The sequence below is a fragment of the Pseudoliparis swirei genome, chromosome 9 (assembly GCF_029220125.1).
Source record: "Pseudoliparis swirei isolate HS2019 ecotype Mariana Trench chromosome 9, NWPU_hadal_v1, whole genome shotgun sequence".
Lineage (NCBI taxonomy): Eukaryota > Metazoa > Chordata > Actinopteri > Perciformes > Liparidae > Pseudoliparis > Pseudoliparis swirei.
In genome coordinates this window covers 12,345,723-12,362,358 of record NC_079396.1, presented here as the reverse complement: position 1 = coordinate 12,362,358, position 16,636 = coordinate 12,345,723, and the positions used below count along the sequence as shown (strand labels likewise).

The following is a 16,636-nucleotide window of genomic DNA, read 5'->3' as shown; positions in this document are numbered from 1 at the left end:
GTTACTTTTCTCTGTTAAAAGAAGTAGTTTTATTGCTGATTTAATGCATTATTTTACTTACATTGTATACACTTATGCTTTTTAATGACATAAAATGTTACTTTAGGGAACCATATTGGATCAAATTAAGACAGCGAACATATGGCAAACAAAAAAGTCTAATATACATTATTTTCTCTTGGAGTTATTTTTAATACCAGAAGCGGTGCAAAGAAGACATTAAACGCAGCACTAATAGATGTGGTTTTACAAAAAAGGAATGTTCATTTAATTAAGGTCAGTGCTTATATTTATTACGTGTTGTAAATTATTTAAAAGGCACATTCATACCATGGCCTTAAAGGCAGCATCCAGTCAAAACACTTCATAACCGACCTCGTCGCAGTCAGAGAAACAGATCCCTATGGGCGACTATGGGTCAGTGGGTAGCAGGTCCGTCTTTCAATCAGGGGGTTGGAGGTTCAATCCCCGCCCTAGTCGATGTGTCCTTGAGCAAGACACTTAACCCAGAGTTGCTCCCTGTAGCTGCGTCTACAGTGAATGAATGTAACAGTACTGTAAGTCGCTTTGGATAAAAGCGTCAGCCAAATGACATGTAATGTAATGTAATGTAATCCCTGCTGCAACTTCAGTGAGCCAATGAAAACTTGGAATTAAATAAAGAAAATTGTCCTAGTTTAAAAATATTTTACTCCTCAACCTTTCCAGTTCTATGTTTTTAAGAACGCACACAGCGTGTCACCTTCAACATAACAGAACATCTTCTTCTGTCGGCAAATAAAACATCCCGTTGGTTTACATGTATTCAGGTGAAGCTTTTCACTCAACCTTTCACAGACTATTGCATTTGTATAATAAACAACAAGTGTTATATTGAATCACTGTACTTAAATGACAATATAAAAAGTGTGACTGGATGATACCTTTTCGGCCATGTATGCAGATACCATTCAATGAGATTATTTCACGAATGTAAAACAATAATTTCTAAAATAATGTGCATTGGAATACAGAGTTTGTTATGGTTCAGCCCAAACCCGTGGAATGTATTAATAAAATCTTAATGTCCTCGACAGACAAAACATGGTATCTGTTCCATTCTGACAGCCATCATTTTTTGCACTGTGCATAAATAGGATAAACAAAGAAATCAACGACTTTGTGATCTAGCAACAGAAGCATTATCAACTCAATAAGCACGTACACATGAAAGCATGCAAGCAGCTTTTCTTTAAACACGTGACAAGACATGTAAATGTTAGTTGGTTATACATTGTATGTTTCCTACAAGTCTTATGCGTCATATTTAACACTATGTCCGAAGTGCTATTAATAAGTTACATTCAGCATACTTAAAATAATTCCCCCATTTTGTAGCAATTTACAGATTAAAATAGATATCTTTGTTCATCCCAGGACCATTGTGTGTTGAGGATCACAGCATCAGACGCTGTCATTAATACCTGTGAACCAAATACAGTGTTATTGCACACATGTGCATATGTGAATACAGCATACACATATATGAGATGCCAGACAGCCAAGGCTTACTATACATCATAAGATACATGCACATGGTGAAGTCTACCTGTAATAATTGGGTTTGAAGGGGCCGTTCTTGTTGAGACCCATGTACTTGGCCTGCTCATCAGAGAGCTCCGTCAGGTGGGCATCAAAGTTCGGGAGGTGCAAACTGGCCACGTACTCATCTGGAGGGGAAAAGAGACGGATTGGAATCAAAGCGGTCTAGACAGATATTTGTTCTTGTGTACATCATTTTTGGCTCACTGGATGGTGTCAGTTCTAGCTCAAGTCACAAGGTGACAAACATGCCTTTTAAACTGATGTATATGATTATTTGTATTCTAAATCTATCGATCAAACACATCAAACCAAGCCGGTTTCTTTCTCACCCATCTTCTTGGGCAGGAGATAGACATCCTGTTTGTAACGCCCCTCTGGAGCGTTGAACAACTCGATGAGGGCCAGGGCCTACAGACGGCACAGAGCCCAGCGTGAGGACTCACGAGGAGTTCCTCCATGACAAGCTACACGTCTGAAGTGTGAACTACCAACCTGAGTTGTAGCAGTGACGGACAACACGAACGTCGGCACTGTGGAGCAGCTCAGGTTCAAGAGGCGGCCCTGAGAAATAACAAAGCGCAGACATGAATTGCGCTGTCGAAGTTGAAACAAATACACACAATAAGGGGTATAATTATGCAGATGCTTTATGACACTGAGCACACAGCAGCTGGTGGCTGATTTAGAGTAATTCAATGTAACTCGGGTTAAACTCACTGAGAGAACTCAGGATTTTAAACCGCATGAGAGATGACCAGCAGTCATCATGAGATTCTGAATATCAATATTTAAACATATTTTAGTTAGTTTATAGGGTACGAGTGTGGGTTTAAAAGAGATGTGACATAACTAATCTTTAGATTTTAACCCACTCGATTATAGATGTAGCACTGTCGAGGTGCATTACCTCAGCAAGCAGAACAACCCTCTTCCCATCGGGCCAGATGATGTGGTCCACCTGAGAGCGCACCCTATCCCAGGTCAGCTCAGGGCTGCGCAGACTCGCCTGAGCACATAAAACACAGGTCAGTCCTGCAACTGTGTTTCACGTAGAGATAGAACAAAGGTCAGATAATGTCACACAAGGGGTGTCATCGATGTGTTCACATTCAAACAGTGAAAACAAAGCAGAGCAGAACATAGAACAGTCTCACATATATTGTCAAAGACGGGTTAAGATGTAGACATTTCTTATTCTGTCTCTCCTAATGTGGCACCTAAAACCTGAGATGGTATTGTGAGGAATAAGGCATGATAACTAGTGATTAGAATTGGTCAGAACAGGATTTAATGATGTCCATTGAATGTGTTAAGATGAGCCACCGACTGACGTGACACAATATTAACAGATGGAAGATATTTAAACATACTCTGTTTTGAAAATTGTTTTTGAAACATTAGGCTGAAAAAATACAGAAGAATGTTTGTTTTTAATCTATAGCATTTCGCAATGGATGAGAATAATTCATGGTTATCTCTAGATCACATGACTGATCAATTCTGTGGATAAGGAAACCGGAAACGGCCTCAGACGCCACCGTGATGAAAGCAAGGAAGCCAAAAGCGCTCGGCAAGGAGGATTAAAAAGAAGTTGTGCAACATATTTAATGAAGTTGCATTGGTCTGCACACTGGTGCAATGAAGAAGACACATTACCACATCAATCTCAGTGTTGGAGTGTCCCATATTGCAGACGATGCAGCCATTCTTCATTCGGTCCAGCTGTTCCCGAGTGACGACATTTTTGTTACCTAGAAAAAATAAAAATAAAATGAGATTTGTAAACAGATTCACTGTGAGAGCACGAGTGAGCGTGAGTCATTACTGCACTAGTTTCTGTTATATTAATAGATGTACAGCTACAGCTAAATTGTGATAACAGACTCAAAAAGCATTTTAGTATTCAGATGTAAAGTCTGTATTTGACCCCGAAACCTAAACTGTGATATTTAAATGGGGCACACTTGTGTTTGCTGGAAACAGTGTGATATCCAAATTAGAAGTAATGGATGCCACTGCATGGGGCGCAGTACCAGTGCAAGTTATCACCACGTCCATCTGCCGGATGACCTCACTCAGCTTGACCACTCGGAAGCCGTCCATGCTGTGTGGAAACGCACAGAGGTACTATCATTAGTTGAAGCTGCACGAACACTGTTACCACAACTCAAAGCACATGAAGGTAAATACATTGTCTTTTTGGAACCACAGGTAATCGAAGGCACAACATGGAGCTCGTGGAGCACAAGGTGGAGCAGCGGCGCTGACTGTTCGTGGCTCACCAGGCCTGCAGGGCACAGATGGGGTCGATCTCTGTGATGCACACAATGGCTCCGAGGGCCTTTAGAGCCGTGCAGCAGCCTTTCCCCACCTACGCACCACGGGGCGAGGCAACAGTTGGAAACAGAAATCTACAATTCATGTTCAGAGGTCTGCGGCCAAGTCGTTGCATTAAAAGTCAAATCAAAGAATGCGTTTACCTCTCCATAACCACAAACAACAACTTGCTTGCCTCCGAACATTATATCTGTGGTTCTCTTCAAACTGACAGAGACAAGATGACACACACTTTAATCCATATGCACGACTGAAACGCAGGGAACCAAAGTTAGCAGATAACGACTGGCTCTCTGGACGATTTAATAGTCCTCACCCGTCCAGGATGGATTCGCGGCAGCAGTAAAGGTTGTCAAACTTCTGCTTGGTGACGGAGTCGTTGACATTCATGGCGGGGACACACAGCTTGCCCGCCTTAGACAACTGGTACAATCTGAGAGGACACATGAGGAAACATGTTCAGGCACACACGACACACGCCACACGCCACACGACACACGCCACACGCCACACGCCACACACAAACAAGCTGAGCTGAGCGCGACCTTCTGGCTAATTCATTCCATCGATAGTCGAACATGCAGTCCAGCTCTGTGGCTTTTCTCAAATAGGCTCCAGTCCAATCAGGCCAGTGACCTTTTCAATCTATAGTGTCAGAATGTATTTATAATACGGTTAAAAACAGTGCAACAACAGTGAGTCTTATATGGCTATCAAATTAGCCAATATATACAATAATATCTAATTTAACAATAATCAGAATTCCAAGGATAATAAATTATATTGTGTATGCTAAACACAAACTGAACTGACAGAAGAGGGACAGAAGTCACGTGGTCAAACTATCTGACAATAATTTGGATATATATTTTATGAAAGAGGTTAGAAAATACTATTAAATGGCATGAAACCTAACATGATCCACCCTTGTTTGCAACTCTAAATACCACATCCTTATTTGTGATGTGTTTACTTTGTTTTGTTTACTTTCTTTCATTCAGTTTTCAGTTCAGTGTTAATGTCACAGGAAATATCCATAAAGTAAATCCTGGTGTTTGATCAATACTCCATGAGGTATAGTCAATAACGAGTTGTCATAAGCTGTGCCACAACTTACTGGGGGCAGAAAGATACATTTTATTATTCTGACGGTGATAGTTTTGTCCACCTTCCACACTTTACTCATCAAAGAGAGCCCCGAGCCTCAATGGTGTAAACCCACAGTTCCTTCCTTCCTGCCCCAAAGTCATTAGATCTCAGCCCCATCCCACCTGTGCACTCCGGTCACGCTCTCCTCCACGATGCCCCGAACCTTCTTGAAGACACTCGGATACTTCTTGTACACCCAGTGGGTTAAGTCTCCACCGTCATCCAAGATCTAAGAAAGAACACAGCGGGGTTCACGACACGAACCACAACCACCACACCAGCTGGACAGCGTGCTAGAACCCGGGCATAGAACCGATAACGGTCTCAGATTGGTGCTGCAGCCATCATGGGGTTGACCGGCGGATACCATATTAGCTTGCCAGCCCTCCGTGTTGACGCAGCGATCGATGCACCACCAGAAGTCGTCCTCTGACTCGCCCTTCCATGCAAACACAGGCACCCCTGCAGGAAGGAAAACAGACACACCTGATGGCAACGAGAGACAGCGGAGAAGAGCCAGATGCACGAGCAACAGGTCGATCACGGGAATATTACACATGCACCAGATTCATCATTTACATTAACACAAGATATTTCATTCAAAATCAAAAGTAAATGCAAAAAAAATTTATGTTAATGCGTAGACCTGGCCATGTTATTAATAGTTTTGTAATCGTCCGAAATATATAGATTGTATTTGTTAATCTACAAACCATGACTATCCTTAGAATAACTAATCCCGGGGATGTGTTCTGGCTGGATGAGACGTAGCTAGCCGCAAACCAAGTGGCAAGGAAAGGTTTCAGAAGTGATGCCAGAGAGGAGAGGCTCTGACCCGTTTCAGCGAGAGCAGCAGCCACTTCATTCTGAGTGGAGTAGATGTTGCAGGCGGTCCAGCGACACTGGGCCCCGAGGGCGACCAGGGTCTCAATCAGGACCTGAGAGGGAACGACAAAATATCCAGCGACGTGAACCGGTCGCAGAGGTGAAGGAAAGAACCCGCAGAATGAGAGGGCGTACCGCGGTCTGAGCGGTGATGTGGGTGCAGCCGACGATCTTCGCCCCAGCCAGCGGCTTCTCCCCCTGGGCTCTCTTCCGCAAGGAGATCAGGGCTGACATGTCTGGGGAGGAACGGATTGAGCACACGCTAGTGGAAGCTGAGAGGACGTAAAGTTCAGGTTTTGTTTTGGGAGAGAAAAGAATGATGGGTAGTTTTGAATGTAAAAACAAGCCCTTTCTACGAGGTGGATGTGCAGGGAATGGCTATAAATGGAGACTGATTAGACAATAACGTCGTCAACAGCTGTCGCCGCCCCGGCTTTAGGCCTGAAGAACACTCGACGGGGACGCACGCCGCCTACAGATCACTCACACGGGAAATGTAAACAACCAGGGAGACAGACTTGCAGCCTTGGATTAACCAAACCAGACAGATGAGATGGGGGAAGAGGTAAGAGAAGAAAATGAGTAAGAAGTGATGAATAGAACTGAGAGAAAGAGCGACGATCATGTTTCAAGAATAATATTGACACCGCCTCAGCCTTTAGTCATGAACTATTTTGAAATCAGGAGGAGAGGGCTGTTATCAAATAGTGTGTCAGCAGCAAAACAGATGCCATGCGATACATAACTGAGTCGTAACAGGGAGCACAAAGCTCTGTTTGTGTCAATGTAATCATAGAAAGTCTCCGATCCGACTATGTCAAATAAAATCGCAACTAAAATGTAAAACCATTTTTACATGGACATGAGTGAAAGGGATTGCATAAGAAACACGACAGAGATGCTCAGCTACAATTTTAGAAATAGGAACAAAATAAAAAAGTAAATGCTCTTTGAAACACCCGTTGGATCGGATATACCTTGTTCTGCAATTTGTATTTCACGGCGGCCGAACTCGGCCTGCTTGCTGTTCTTCACACAGAAGTCGCTGCTGCCGTGGGTGTTGACCTGGGCGTTGTCCCGGGGGGAGGTCTCATCATCGGAGCTGTCGGTGTAGGACGCGGCTGTGAACAGGAGAACACCAAAGGCCCCTTATTGTGGAATATCATACTAGAAAGACAATTATGAAATATATACTTCAAATTCATTGTGTGTAGGGCGGAGCTTGCATGTGCATTTTGTATGTATGTATATAAATATGTATGTATGTACACGACCGTTCAAAAGTTTGGGGTCATCCAGACAATTGTGTCTTCCATGAAAACTCACTTTTATTTATCAAATGAATTGAATAGAAAATATAGTCAAGACATTGACAAGGTTAGAAATAATGATTAATATTTGAAGTATTAATTTTGTTCTTCAAACTTCAAGCTCAAAGGAAGGCCAGTTGTATAGCTTATATCACCAGCATAACTGTTTTCAGCTGTGCTAACATAATTGCACAAGGGTTTTGTAATCAGATATTAGTCTTCTAAGGCGATTAGCAAACACAATGTACCATTAGAACACTGGAGTGATAGTTGATGGAAATGGGCCTCTATACACCTATGGAGATATTTCATTAGAAACCAGACGTTTCCACCTAGAATAGTCATTTACCACATTAACAATGTATAGTGTGTATTTTTGATTCATGTTATCTTTATTGATAAAACAGTGCTTTTCTTTGAAAAATAAAGACATTTCTAAGTGACCCCAAACTTTTGAACGGTAGTGTATATATGTATGTATGTATGTATGTAAAATGTAATTTAAAAACACAATAAGTTTTGCATAAATCTTCCATATCAACAACAATCGTTTACAAGCATCGTCTGTCTGCAACGAATGCAGCGGCTGATTTAACGTCTGGTGGAATAGGAAATAGAAATGAACCTACCTGAGCTGTAGCTGTCTGTGGAGGACTGCGAGATGGAGCGAGAGAGGGAGCGGCGACCGGCTTTGGTGGGGTACTTGCTGAACTCTTGTTTGTCCTCAGTGTTCGCAAACTGAATCTGGGAAGAACCAGAACAAAATGGTGCACAGGGTAAACATAAAAGACACACAACATCTAGATATTAAGTGTCAAAAATAAAAGCATGAAAGCAAGGAAGAGCGAGGAGCAAAGAAAAAAAGGATCATCATCATCATCACAGCTGAACACACTCCTTTCTATGCTTCAGGTTATTTGTTCACACTGGTTTATATTTGGAGTCACCCGAGTGTGTTTCAGTAAATCACAGGTGCGTCAGGAAGTCGGGAGCACATGTTTTAGATGCTGCCCTCCTGCTGTGCGATGTATGCTTTGTTCAAACACATCGGCTTCAGTTGTTGGTGTGGCGCACCGTGTCGCCCCGACCCTTCAAAAGGGCCCAAGATCAAAGACCCGGAAACACGCCGAGTGGATCAGCACACGGGGAGCGCGGCTATTTTAAAGTCTCGGCTGTCCAGTTTTCGGGGTTTATCGACCAAAAAAAGATTTTTTTAAAGTGTTATCATTCAGTGTTCAATAAAAACCGATGCCTCTGTGGGTTTGACTTTCAACACCCGGAGGCCGTAACGAGCAGACCACACGTCAGCTGGCAACACTAGAAACCTTCGGAGTGAACCGACTCCATTGATCCTCACTGACGACAAATGGCACGTCCCAAACTAAGTGCAGAAATACTTTCTTTTTACACATGTAGAAGTCCAGTTGGGCTGCAGCTTCTACTTTGCTTCCATAAATCGTCCTGTGAGACATCAGGAGATGAAGTCCTCAGCATGTTGCTGACAGAGGAAGCCTGCAGGTGGGTTTCAGGTCTGGACCTCATGAAAGTTATTTTAGTTTTAGCTTTGACTTGAATTGAGCTTCACATCACATCTGGTAAACACGGACACACGAGTGCTTTCTGACCGCTGCCGGCAACAGATAAACTCACATGAAACTCCTGCATGAATAAAACGTTTCACCAATGCTACCTTGACGTTGCTAAAAGCCTGAAGAGACCGAGCCGGGCTCAAACTTTCCGCCAGCTCTGTTTCATGTCACAACATCGGATAACGTCATGCACTGAAGAGGGTTCGACTTTTAACCTGCACATTCCTTTCTTGAATTTCCATCTGTTTTCCTTCATTATTTCCTTGTCATGGCTGCTGGGTGAAAATGTCTTGTTGCTGTCATAATATGTATACATGTCTATTGATGGGTAACTTGTGCTTCAATGGGTGGAGCATCTGAAACCCATTCAAAGGCCTTCTTGGTGCTTCCACTTTCTCATTCCGGATCATTGACAGAACAATTCTGTGTCTTTGATGGTCGAGGTCAGACGTTATCGTCAACTGTCTGCACTACCTTTACATTTCCTCACAGCCTTGTTCTCCTCCGTGATAACTCCATTGAATGTTCTTGCATTGTGACAATGCTGTGGGTTTTCCTTGATCTCTTATTGTAAATGTCCATGTGTTTGGACATAAAACTAACGTGCATGCCAGCAGAGTTGACACAACACACAGAGGATAAATCCGGGAACACATAAATGCCAGACTAGCAACAGTGAGTTGGGTAACATTTGAGTAAGATGCCACCAGCCCACAGGCGTGACTTAAAGTCTTATAGTGCCTGACGCTTAGTGCGAGTGACTATGACACTAAAGAGAAATGACATTTCGGCAATGTGAAATGTAAAGATACGACTTGCTCTGTCAGACATGATATTGTGAGTGTAAGCTCGCTGCGTGACTCAGTTTCCTGGAAGTCACCACACAAACGTAGCGGCCAGTTCGTATGGCCAGCCCAACATCATGTGTGATCGCTAAGAAAAATAGCTTGACACACCACACTCCTTCTGCCTTGCGAGACAAAATCGGTACGTTTTCACCTGACATTTGAAAATGAAAGTACTCGCATTAATGGATAAAACTATGATACCTTCAATCTCTCCTGTGTCAGTATAAGGGAACTCGAGACGCTTGTGAGACGGCGTGAACTGAGATCTCTACACGTCTCCGTCTCTACAATTGAGATTGTGCTCTCTCTCATACACTTGTGAAATAGTGATGTTGTCTTCGCTTTGCATTAGTTTTTGCACAGTCTCTCAAAATCAGAGACTGCTTCTTTTGTGGTTAAAGCATTCGGGAAACAAGAGGTTAATCTGATTAATGATGAAGTGTTACTTAAGACAGCTTCTGTTTGGGCTACTCTTACACAGTAAACTACAAGAAGTGAGCTTTATGAATAACCTTGGCCTTTTGAGGAGAAGATTAACTTCTACCTGCATTTCAGCTCAAATATTGGGTTGCAAAAAAAAAAGAGAACCACATGCGTGTGGTCTGCATGGTTGCATAAGTAACAGACTCATTTTACATAACTGCCAAAACAAGAAAACTTCTGACATGACAAAAGTAAATGTGGTCCATCTGTGTGCGGGATATACAATATCTTTAAAAAAAGGTGTGCTGGATGAGTTCCCGGTGCTGCATTCGTAGCGACTCACCCTTTCCCTCCCGTGCCCATGTTTGTGTGCCATGGCTGCCGGTCACTCCCCAGTCGTCCCGCCTGCCTTGCTGTGCCCGTGTCCTCTGTGTGATGGCACGAGGTGTCCCTGATGCGATTATCCCGGAACACTCCCAGGCACAGCCAGGGGGAGGTTTCCACCTATTATCGCGATTTCTAATGGACAACCTGGAGAGAGAGAGGGAGAGAGAGGCTCTCTCTCTCTCTCTCTCCCTCCCTCTGCCCCTGACAACCAGCTGCTAAAGTCGTAATATGTTGTATTTCATGATTTTTGCTTTTTAAGTGCCGAGAGAGCAAATGTAGGAAGATTCAGATTTGTCCGTAGACACAAACAAGAAATAGGAGGAAAACAAATAAAAATCGCATACACACCAAACAAACAAAAACATCTGCTGGAGCTTTACATTTCAGGCTGTACTCCTGATTTGGACTGCTAAATGAAAAGGGATTGACGGGAGGAATTAAACCCTGTTGCCATTAGCGGCATCAATAAGCAGCCCATCCTACGGCTAAAAATACCCTTTCTCTCTTAGATAGCCGGCCGGGTCACAGACTTAATCTGTGGTGCGACTGTCAGTCGGCCGTGTAAAGAGTTCAATATGGAGCTGGCATAAGGGGACATGAACTACTTCGCCAGACAGCATTGGAGCTCGACAGCACCATCTACCAGGGAAGACGTGCAGTCTAATCCACACAGATCTTTGTATCCTGACCACAGAGGACTCGTTCAACAAGTCAAAGTCAATATTTTCACGTTTTTTGGGGGAACACCGAAGACCCATTTTGACCCAGGAAAAACCCTGCTATCTAACCGGGAAATGATGAAACAAGTCAGCATGGATGTGTTATATTTCTCATCTGATGGTGACTTTTCCCTCTATGTTAATATATATCACACAGTACTGTACGTGTGTGGAAAATGTTGAGCCACATCATCTACTGTTTATTTCCCCACTTTAAACCTGCCAGGGGAAAATAAAGATGTAATGAGACCTTCACAAAACTCTGCCATAATGTTCACAGACTAACAAGATGAGATAGCAAAAATAAGGTACAATCCTTTCTTTATTTCTCTATGTAACACAGCCCACAGGGATCAGATAAGAAGCATGATGATACGTGAACACATTCACAGTGAGTAAGTCCAGTTCCCAGGGGAGAGGATTGTGTAACTGCTGGATGGATTGAGAGAGAGAGAGAGAGAAAGAGAGCGAGAGTGAGAGAGAGAGAGCTTGCACGCATGCAGAGTAGTTGTGTTCTTTGACACACACACACACACAAGGATTTCAGTAAGTTGTATGTTTTTTTCCCCCAATCATTTGTTTTATTTATTCATTGTTTCCATGCAAACAGGTGGCTCCGTTTGACACCAGGCTCTCACATTTATTCATAACACACTGCTCTGTTTTCATAAGCTGAGTGCACATTCCTACCATCCAATATGTTTTCAATCGGGCTCCCAGAGGCGACTCGCAGTCCACACGTTATTGCCTCGTCAGACAGGGGGTCTGAGCTAATATTCTGAAGTCTGTAAACCCCGCTGCTGGGAATATAGATTATTTTTGTCCACCTCTCGGACATCGGTCTACTTCCACTTTGAATCAAACAAATCACAAATGCACATATTTTTTTATGTACACTCCTGACTTGTAACAATACCTGTACCTCTTAGATTACAAAGTAAAATATTACCGCACTAATAAAAGCCATTTTGATGAAGCTCACATTTTGTATTTTGTTCTATTTGATACTGTTAGAGAAGTTTACTTAGAGCTGTGTTTATTTGTTTGTTCGTTTATCTAACAGGGACCATACCACATAAATATTGTTAAACAGGACAAGCAATAAAGCATATAAGGAAAGCTAGTTTACAGGCCTCATTGTTGATTACTCAGCATTTTGCTTCAATGGGACAGTCTGCTTGTGATTAATTGACTTCCTCTGCCACTGCAATGTTCCTGTGCTGGGTACATGTCATTGTGACTCCCAAGGGCAGCTGTGGCTACTGATGTAGCTTACCACCACAGGGATGGTGTGTGTGTGTGACTACTGGACTCTGTACTCTGTAAAGCGACTTCGGGTGCCTTGAGAAGCGCTATATAAAATAAATGATTATTATTATTATTATTACCACATTTCATAACTGTGCAATGCTTGTGACTGAATTATATGCTCAAATAATTCTCACAACTATACTGTTGCTTTTAAAGCAACAATGCAGAAGTACAAAGACGTCACAAACATCCAAAAGTGTAAGGTTCTGTTCTGTGTGTACTCTGTGTCTCCTCGGCGTCTACTGTGTCTTCTCTGTGTCTCCTCTGTCTCCTTGATTGTGTCATTCCCTGCACCTGCCCTCAGCCACTCTCGTCTCGTGAATGTCTCATGTCATACACCTGTTTCCATGTCGTACACCTGTTTTCCCCCCTATATATTGTGCCACTCTTTCCCTTGTCTGTGGCTGGATTGTTGTCTTTTTTCCATCGTCCTGTCTGTCGTATCTGATCCTGCCTGCTTCGACCCTGCCTGCCCCTTTTTCTTTGTGTGGAAACTTTTGACTCATTAAAGAGCATCTTTGTGTTAATCTACACTAAGTCCTCAATTCCTCTGCGCATGAGCTCCTGCACCTTGCTACCTGTGGCGTTAGCCCTGACAAAAAGTGTGTAATAAAGCAAAGGAATCATGACCAACATAAAGCACACAGCATCAAGAGGTGTAGCGACCACTCGACATTTAAAATGTTCAGTATTCGGTCCCAGAATAGCAGCTACAAGCACCGTGTAATTACGTAATGTGTCACGTAGAACCCAACTGATACCGACATTGTGAGGCTGGTATTAAGAGTGTCGTGGTAGCAAAGATAACAATACATTTTGTACAGCTTCAATGGAATTAAAGCACATTTAAATACCCACATAACTAAAAGCAGAAGTGTAAATGAATGACCACTTAGGAAATCTGCTGACACACCTTAATATCTAGACATGGCATAATATTGCTTCAGGTGTGTGTCAAACACAAACAAAGTGTGTCGGTAAGAAGGACCGGTGTTAAAGGTCACCTTCAGGGAAAGAAAACTGCTTCTCAAATGAGATGGGAAATGAAAATGAAAAATAAAATCCACTTTAATCCCGTCTGTTCCATGTTAATCTGCTGCCTGTTGCCAGCCTGAACAAATGGGGGTGGATCTGTATGAGCAGCCATCTCAAGGGACTCTTTAATTCTGATGATTGCTCTGTGCCGCTCTGCGACCGCCAAGATGTTTAAGGCATTTTCTCACAGGGCCTTGTGCTGCGAATACCTTTCTATCATGCTCTTCATATTACTAATGACTGTTGTGCCCCCCCCCCCCCCCCCGCCTCACACACACACACACACACACACAACAATATAGTATATAAAACTAAATATAGGAACGATTAATTTTTACAAATGAAATTTCCCTGACCCCTACACCTTCAACACAGTCGAAGTTCTATAGATGGCCGATTGAAATCCTCCAGTCCTTCAGAAGGCAAAGCCAACCCCTCAATGAACACCTCATGTGCGGGCGCCCTCTCTAAGTTCAGCTATAGGCCATGTATTACTTCACTTTCCAGAGGCCTTAAATCCGAGGTTTAAGAGCTCAACTTGGCTTTTACTTGTTTCCTGCAGACAGGATGTGACATGATGTCGACATTGTGACTGACATAAACAGGAAGGCTGCATGAAGGCAGGTTTTTAACAATAATCCAATCTGGATGAAATCCCTTTTTACACAACCTGCTGTAGCCTCAGTAATAACACACTAAAAGCATCGAGGAGAGAAACAGCACACGTGACGGCCTTTCCTGGTGGCCTAACTCAGTCGGGTATGAACAGCACAAATGTTATTATAATATAACGTCTTCACGTCGCAGCTCTGCTCGGGATGGAGAGTGTGCCCCTGCAGCATCACACGCAGCACGCCATCAGGCTGCCGCCGGTGGCGTATGAAGACACGGTCCATCCACGGGCCCGGTGCGCGGGTGCTTCTCTGCAGAACTATGTGTGCAGACGGTACCGCCGGTGTCACTGAGTGATGGCGAGCGTCGCGTTTCTTACCTTCTTGACGGATTTCAGCGTGGGCACTGCGGTGAACGCGGCGGAAGGCATTTCCCCGACGTTCATGTTCACGTCGCTGCTGTTCTTGCTGACGGTCATCGCCGAATATTTCTCCGCGACGTTTTCGGTCTCTTTGACATATTTCGTGGCTTGTTTCACCTCCGCCTTGCTGTCCACAACCGAGTCGGACATATCGCATCCAGGAGATGTTGAGACTTGTCGGCTGAAGAGAGACGCAGAGTTCAGATCGGACCGTTTTCAGCGAGCGCCGTTAAGCTTCGTGGCTTAAAATGACCGCACCGTGGCGGAAGCTCTTCTTCCACTAGACCCCGGCGCGAAGCAGAAAACAGCCTGATTTAAAAAGAGGTGAACCTGTTCAATATCTTCAATACTTTATGAAGAGCGGCACAGACACTTGTTTCGGTCCTCGAAGCTGCTGTCATCCGCAGGCGGCAGCATCCCCGGAGGGGAGGGGGCAGTTAGACGAGGCTGTCACCTGGACGAGTGACGTTGGCGGCGGTCATCCAGCCAGAGCCGGTGCGGAGGAATACGGAGAAGCACCGGCTCGGTCCGGGTCCTCTAATTAAGAGTAGCGCGAGTTTGGGTTACGTTCACCAGTTCGTACCAGTTTGCTACTTGTGAGTCGACGCGAGTGTAACCTAGATGTCCCGTTTCAATAGAAGCCGTATTTCAATGGCCCTTCAGCGTCACAGGAGGCTGAGGACATGTCCCGCCCTCTTCGCTATGATTGGCTGACCGTGTTACGAACGTCAGTATTCTACCGCGTCTGATTGGCCTGACCCTAACTAACCCTGCTCGGGACAGTGCTTGACCCTTTGACCTAGGAGGTGTAACACACGGAAAAGACCATGCCATTTTAATCCCTTATCTAAAATACATCAATTTAAATGAATGTATTGCGTTGCATTTGTATATACATTTATTCAAATGGATAAACATGAAGCTTTATAATTTAAATAGTCTTAGGGTCACTTACTTGGATAGCATATTCATTTTAAATGGATTCAATAAAATTCAATTCAGTTTATTTTGTATAGCCAGTAATCACAAATTTGCCTCAAAGGGCTTTACAATCTGTACACATATACTTCAGGAGAGCAACAGAGGATCCCTCTACTCAGATGGATAGAAGCAATATGATAGATAGATAGATAGATAAATACTTTATTAATCCCCAAGGGGAAATTTGTCGTAGCAGTAGCAGCACCAATAAACAAAACACACGAGAATAAAAAATAAAATATAAAATATAAAAAACAGGGATGAAAGATATAGATGTATACAAGAAGTATACAAAGTAAAATATAAAATAAAATATATATGTATATAGACAACATATATGCATACACAATACACAATACAATACTAATGACAAATTAAATTAAATATAAAAATATTAAATATAGACAGTGTGCAAAATGCAAAGTATGTGTATGTGTGTAGTGAAAATGAAATGTGTGTGTATGTGTGTAGTGTAAATGAAAATGAAATGTGTGTGTATGTGTGTAGTGTAAATGAAAATGAAATGTGTGAAGTGCAGATCAACATAGTGTATATGGAGTTATTATTGCAGTTATTGCACTACGATCTGGCAAGAGGTGATCTGTTGTAGAGCCTCATAGCCGTCGGCAGGAATGTTCTCCTGTATCTGTCCTTGTGGCAGCGGAGAGTGAGGAGACGTCTGGAGAAAGTACTCCTCTGTCCCTGTAGGAGGTGGTGGAGAGGGTGGTCCGGGTTGTCCAATATGGACAGCAGTTTCTTCAACGTCCTCCTCTCCACCACCTGTTCCAGGTGCTCCAGCTGGCAGCCGATGATGGAGCCAGCCTTCCTAACCAGTTTGTTAAGACGGCTGGTGTCACCGGCTCCGATGCTGCTCCCCCAGCAGACAATGGCAAAGTGCAGTACACTGGCCACAACCGACTGGTAGAATAACTCCAGCATCTTGCTGCACACGTTGAAGGATCGAAGCTTCCTCAGGAAAAAGAGTCGACTCATCTCCTTCTTGTACACAGCGTTGATGTTGGCCTTCCAGTTCAGTCGGCTGTCG

At 43.4% G+C, this 16,636-nt stretch overlaps 1 protein-coding gene across 3 annotated transcripts; it reads right to left on the bottom strand.

Moving 5' to 3' along the window:
- Position 1: 1 nt before the first annotated feature.
- On the bottom strand, positions 2-15,267 carry ahcyl1 (adenosylhomocysteinase-like 1). 3 transcript variants are annotated; one of them, XM_056422064.1, is made up of 17 exons: positions 14,569-15,267; positions 7,895-8,009; positions 6,933-7,076; positions 6,091-6,191; positions 5,906-6,008; positions 5,438-5,532; positions 5,193-5,299; positions 4,238-4,354; positions 4,065-4,128; positions 3,867-3,955; positions 3,618-3,688; positions 3,241-3,335; positions 2,492-2,590; positions 2,077-2,145; positions 1,914-1,992; positions 1,589-1,709; positions 2-1,463 (listed from the first exon to the last, which is right to left on the bottom strand). In XM_056422064.1, the coding sequence occupies exons 1-17, from the start codon at positions 14,758-14,760 to the stop codon at positions 1,457-1,459; spliced, it is 1,668 nt and encodes a 555-aa protein (XP_056278039.1). In that variant the 5' UTR covers positions 14,761-15,267; the 3' UTR covers positions 2-1,456. The 3 variants fall into 3 exon arrangements, with proteins under 3 accessions (XP_056278039.1, XP_056278041.1, XP_056278040.1); XM_056422066.1 differs by lacking the exon at positions 14,569-15,267 and adding an exon at positions 10,469-10,539; XM_056422065.1 differs by lacking the exon at positions 2-1,463 and having other exon boundaries at positions 1,585-1,709.
- Positions 15,268-16,636: the final 1,369 nt, after the last annotated feature.

What these genes read in the sequence shown, in the direction of transcription:
- ahcyl1 (XM_056422064.1), bottom strand. Translation starts at nt 14,760, where the DNA reads ATGTCCGACTCGGTTGTGGACAGCAAGGCGGAGGTGAAACAAGCCACG. An exon ending in ACATCACCGCTCAGACCGCG is followed by an intron (nt 6,009 to 6,090) that starts GTACGCCCTCTC and finishes GTTCCCTCTCAG; the next exon opens with GTCCTGATTGAGACCCTGGT. An exon ending in GGGTTGTTCTGCTTGCTGAG is followed by an intron (nt 2,146 to 2,491) that starts GTAATGCACCTC and finishes GTTATTTCTCAG; the next exon opens with GGCCGCCTCTTGAACCTGAG.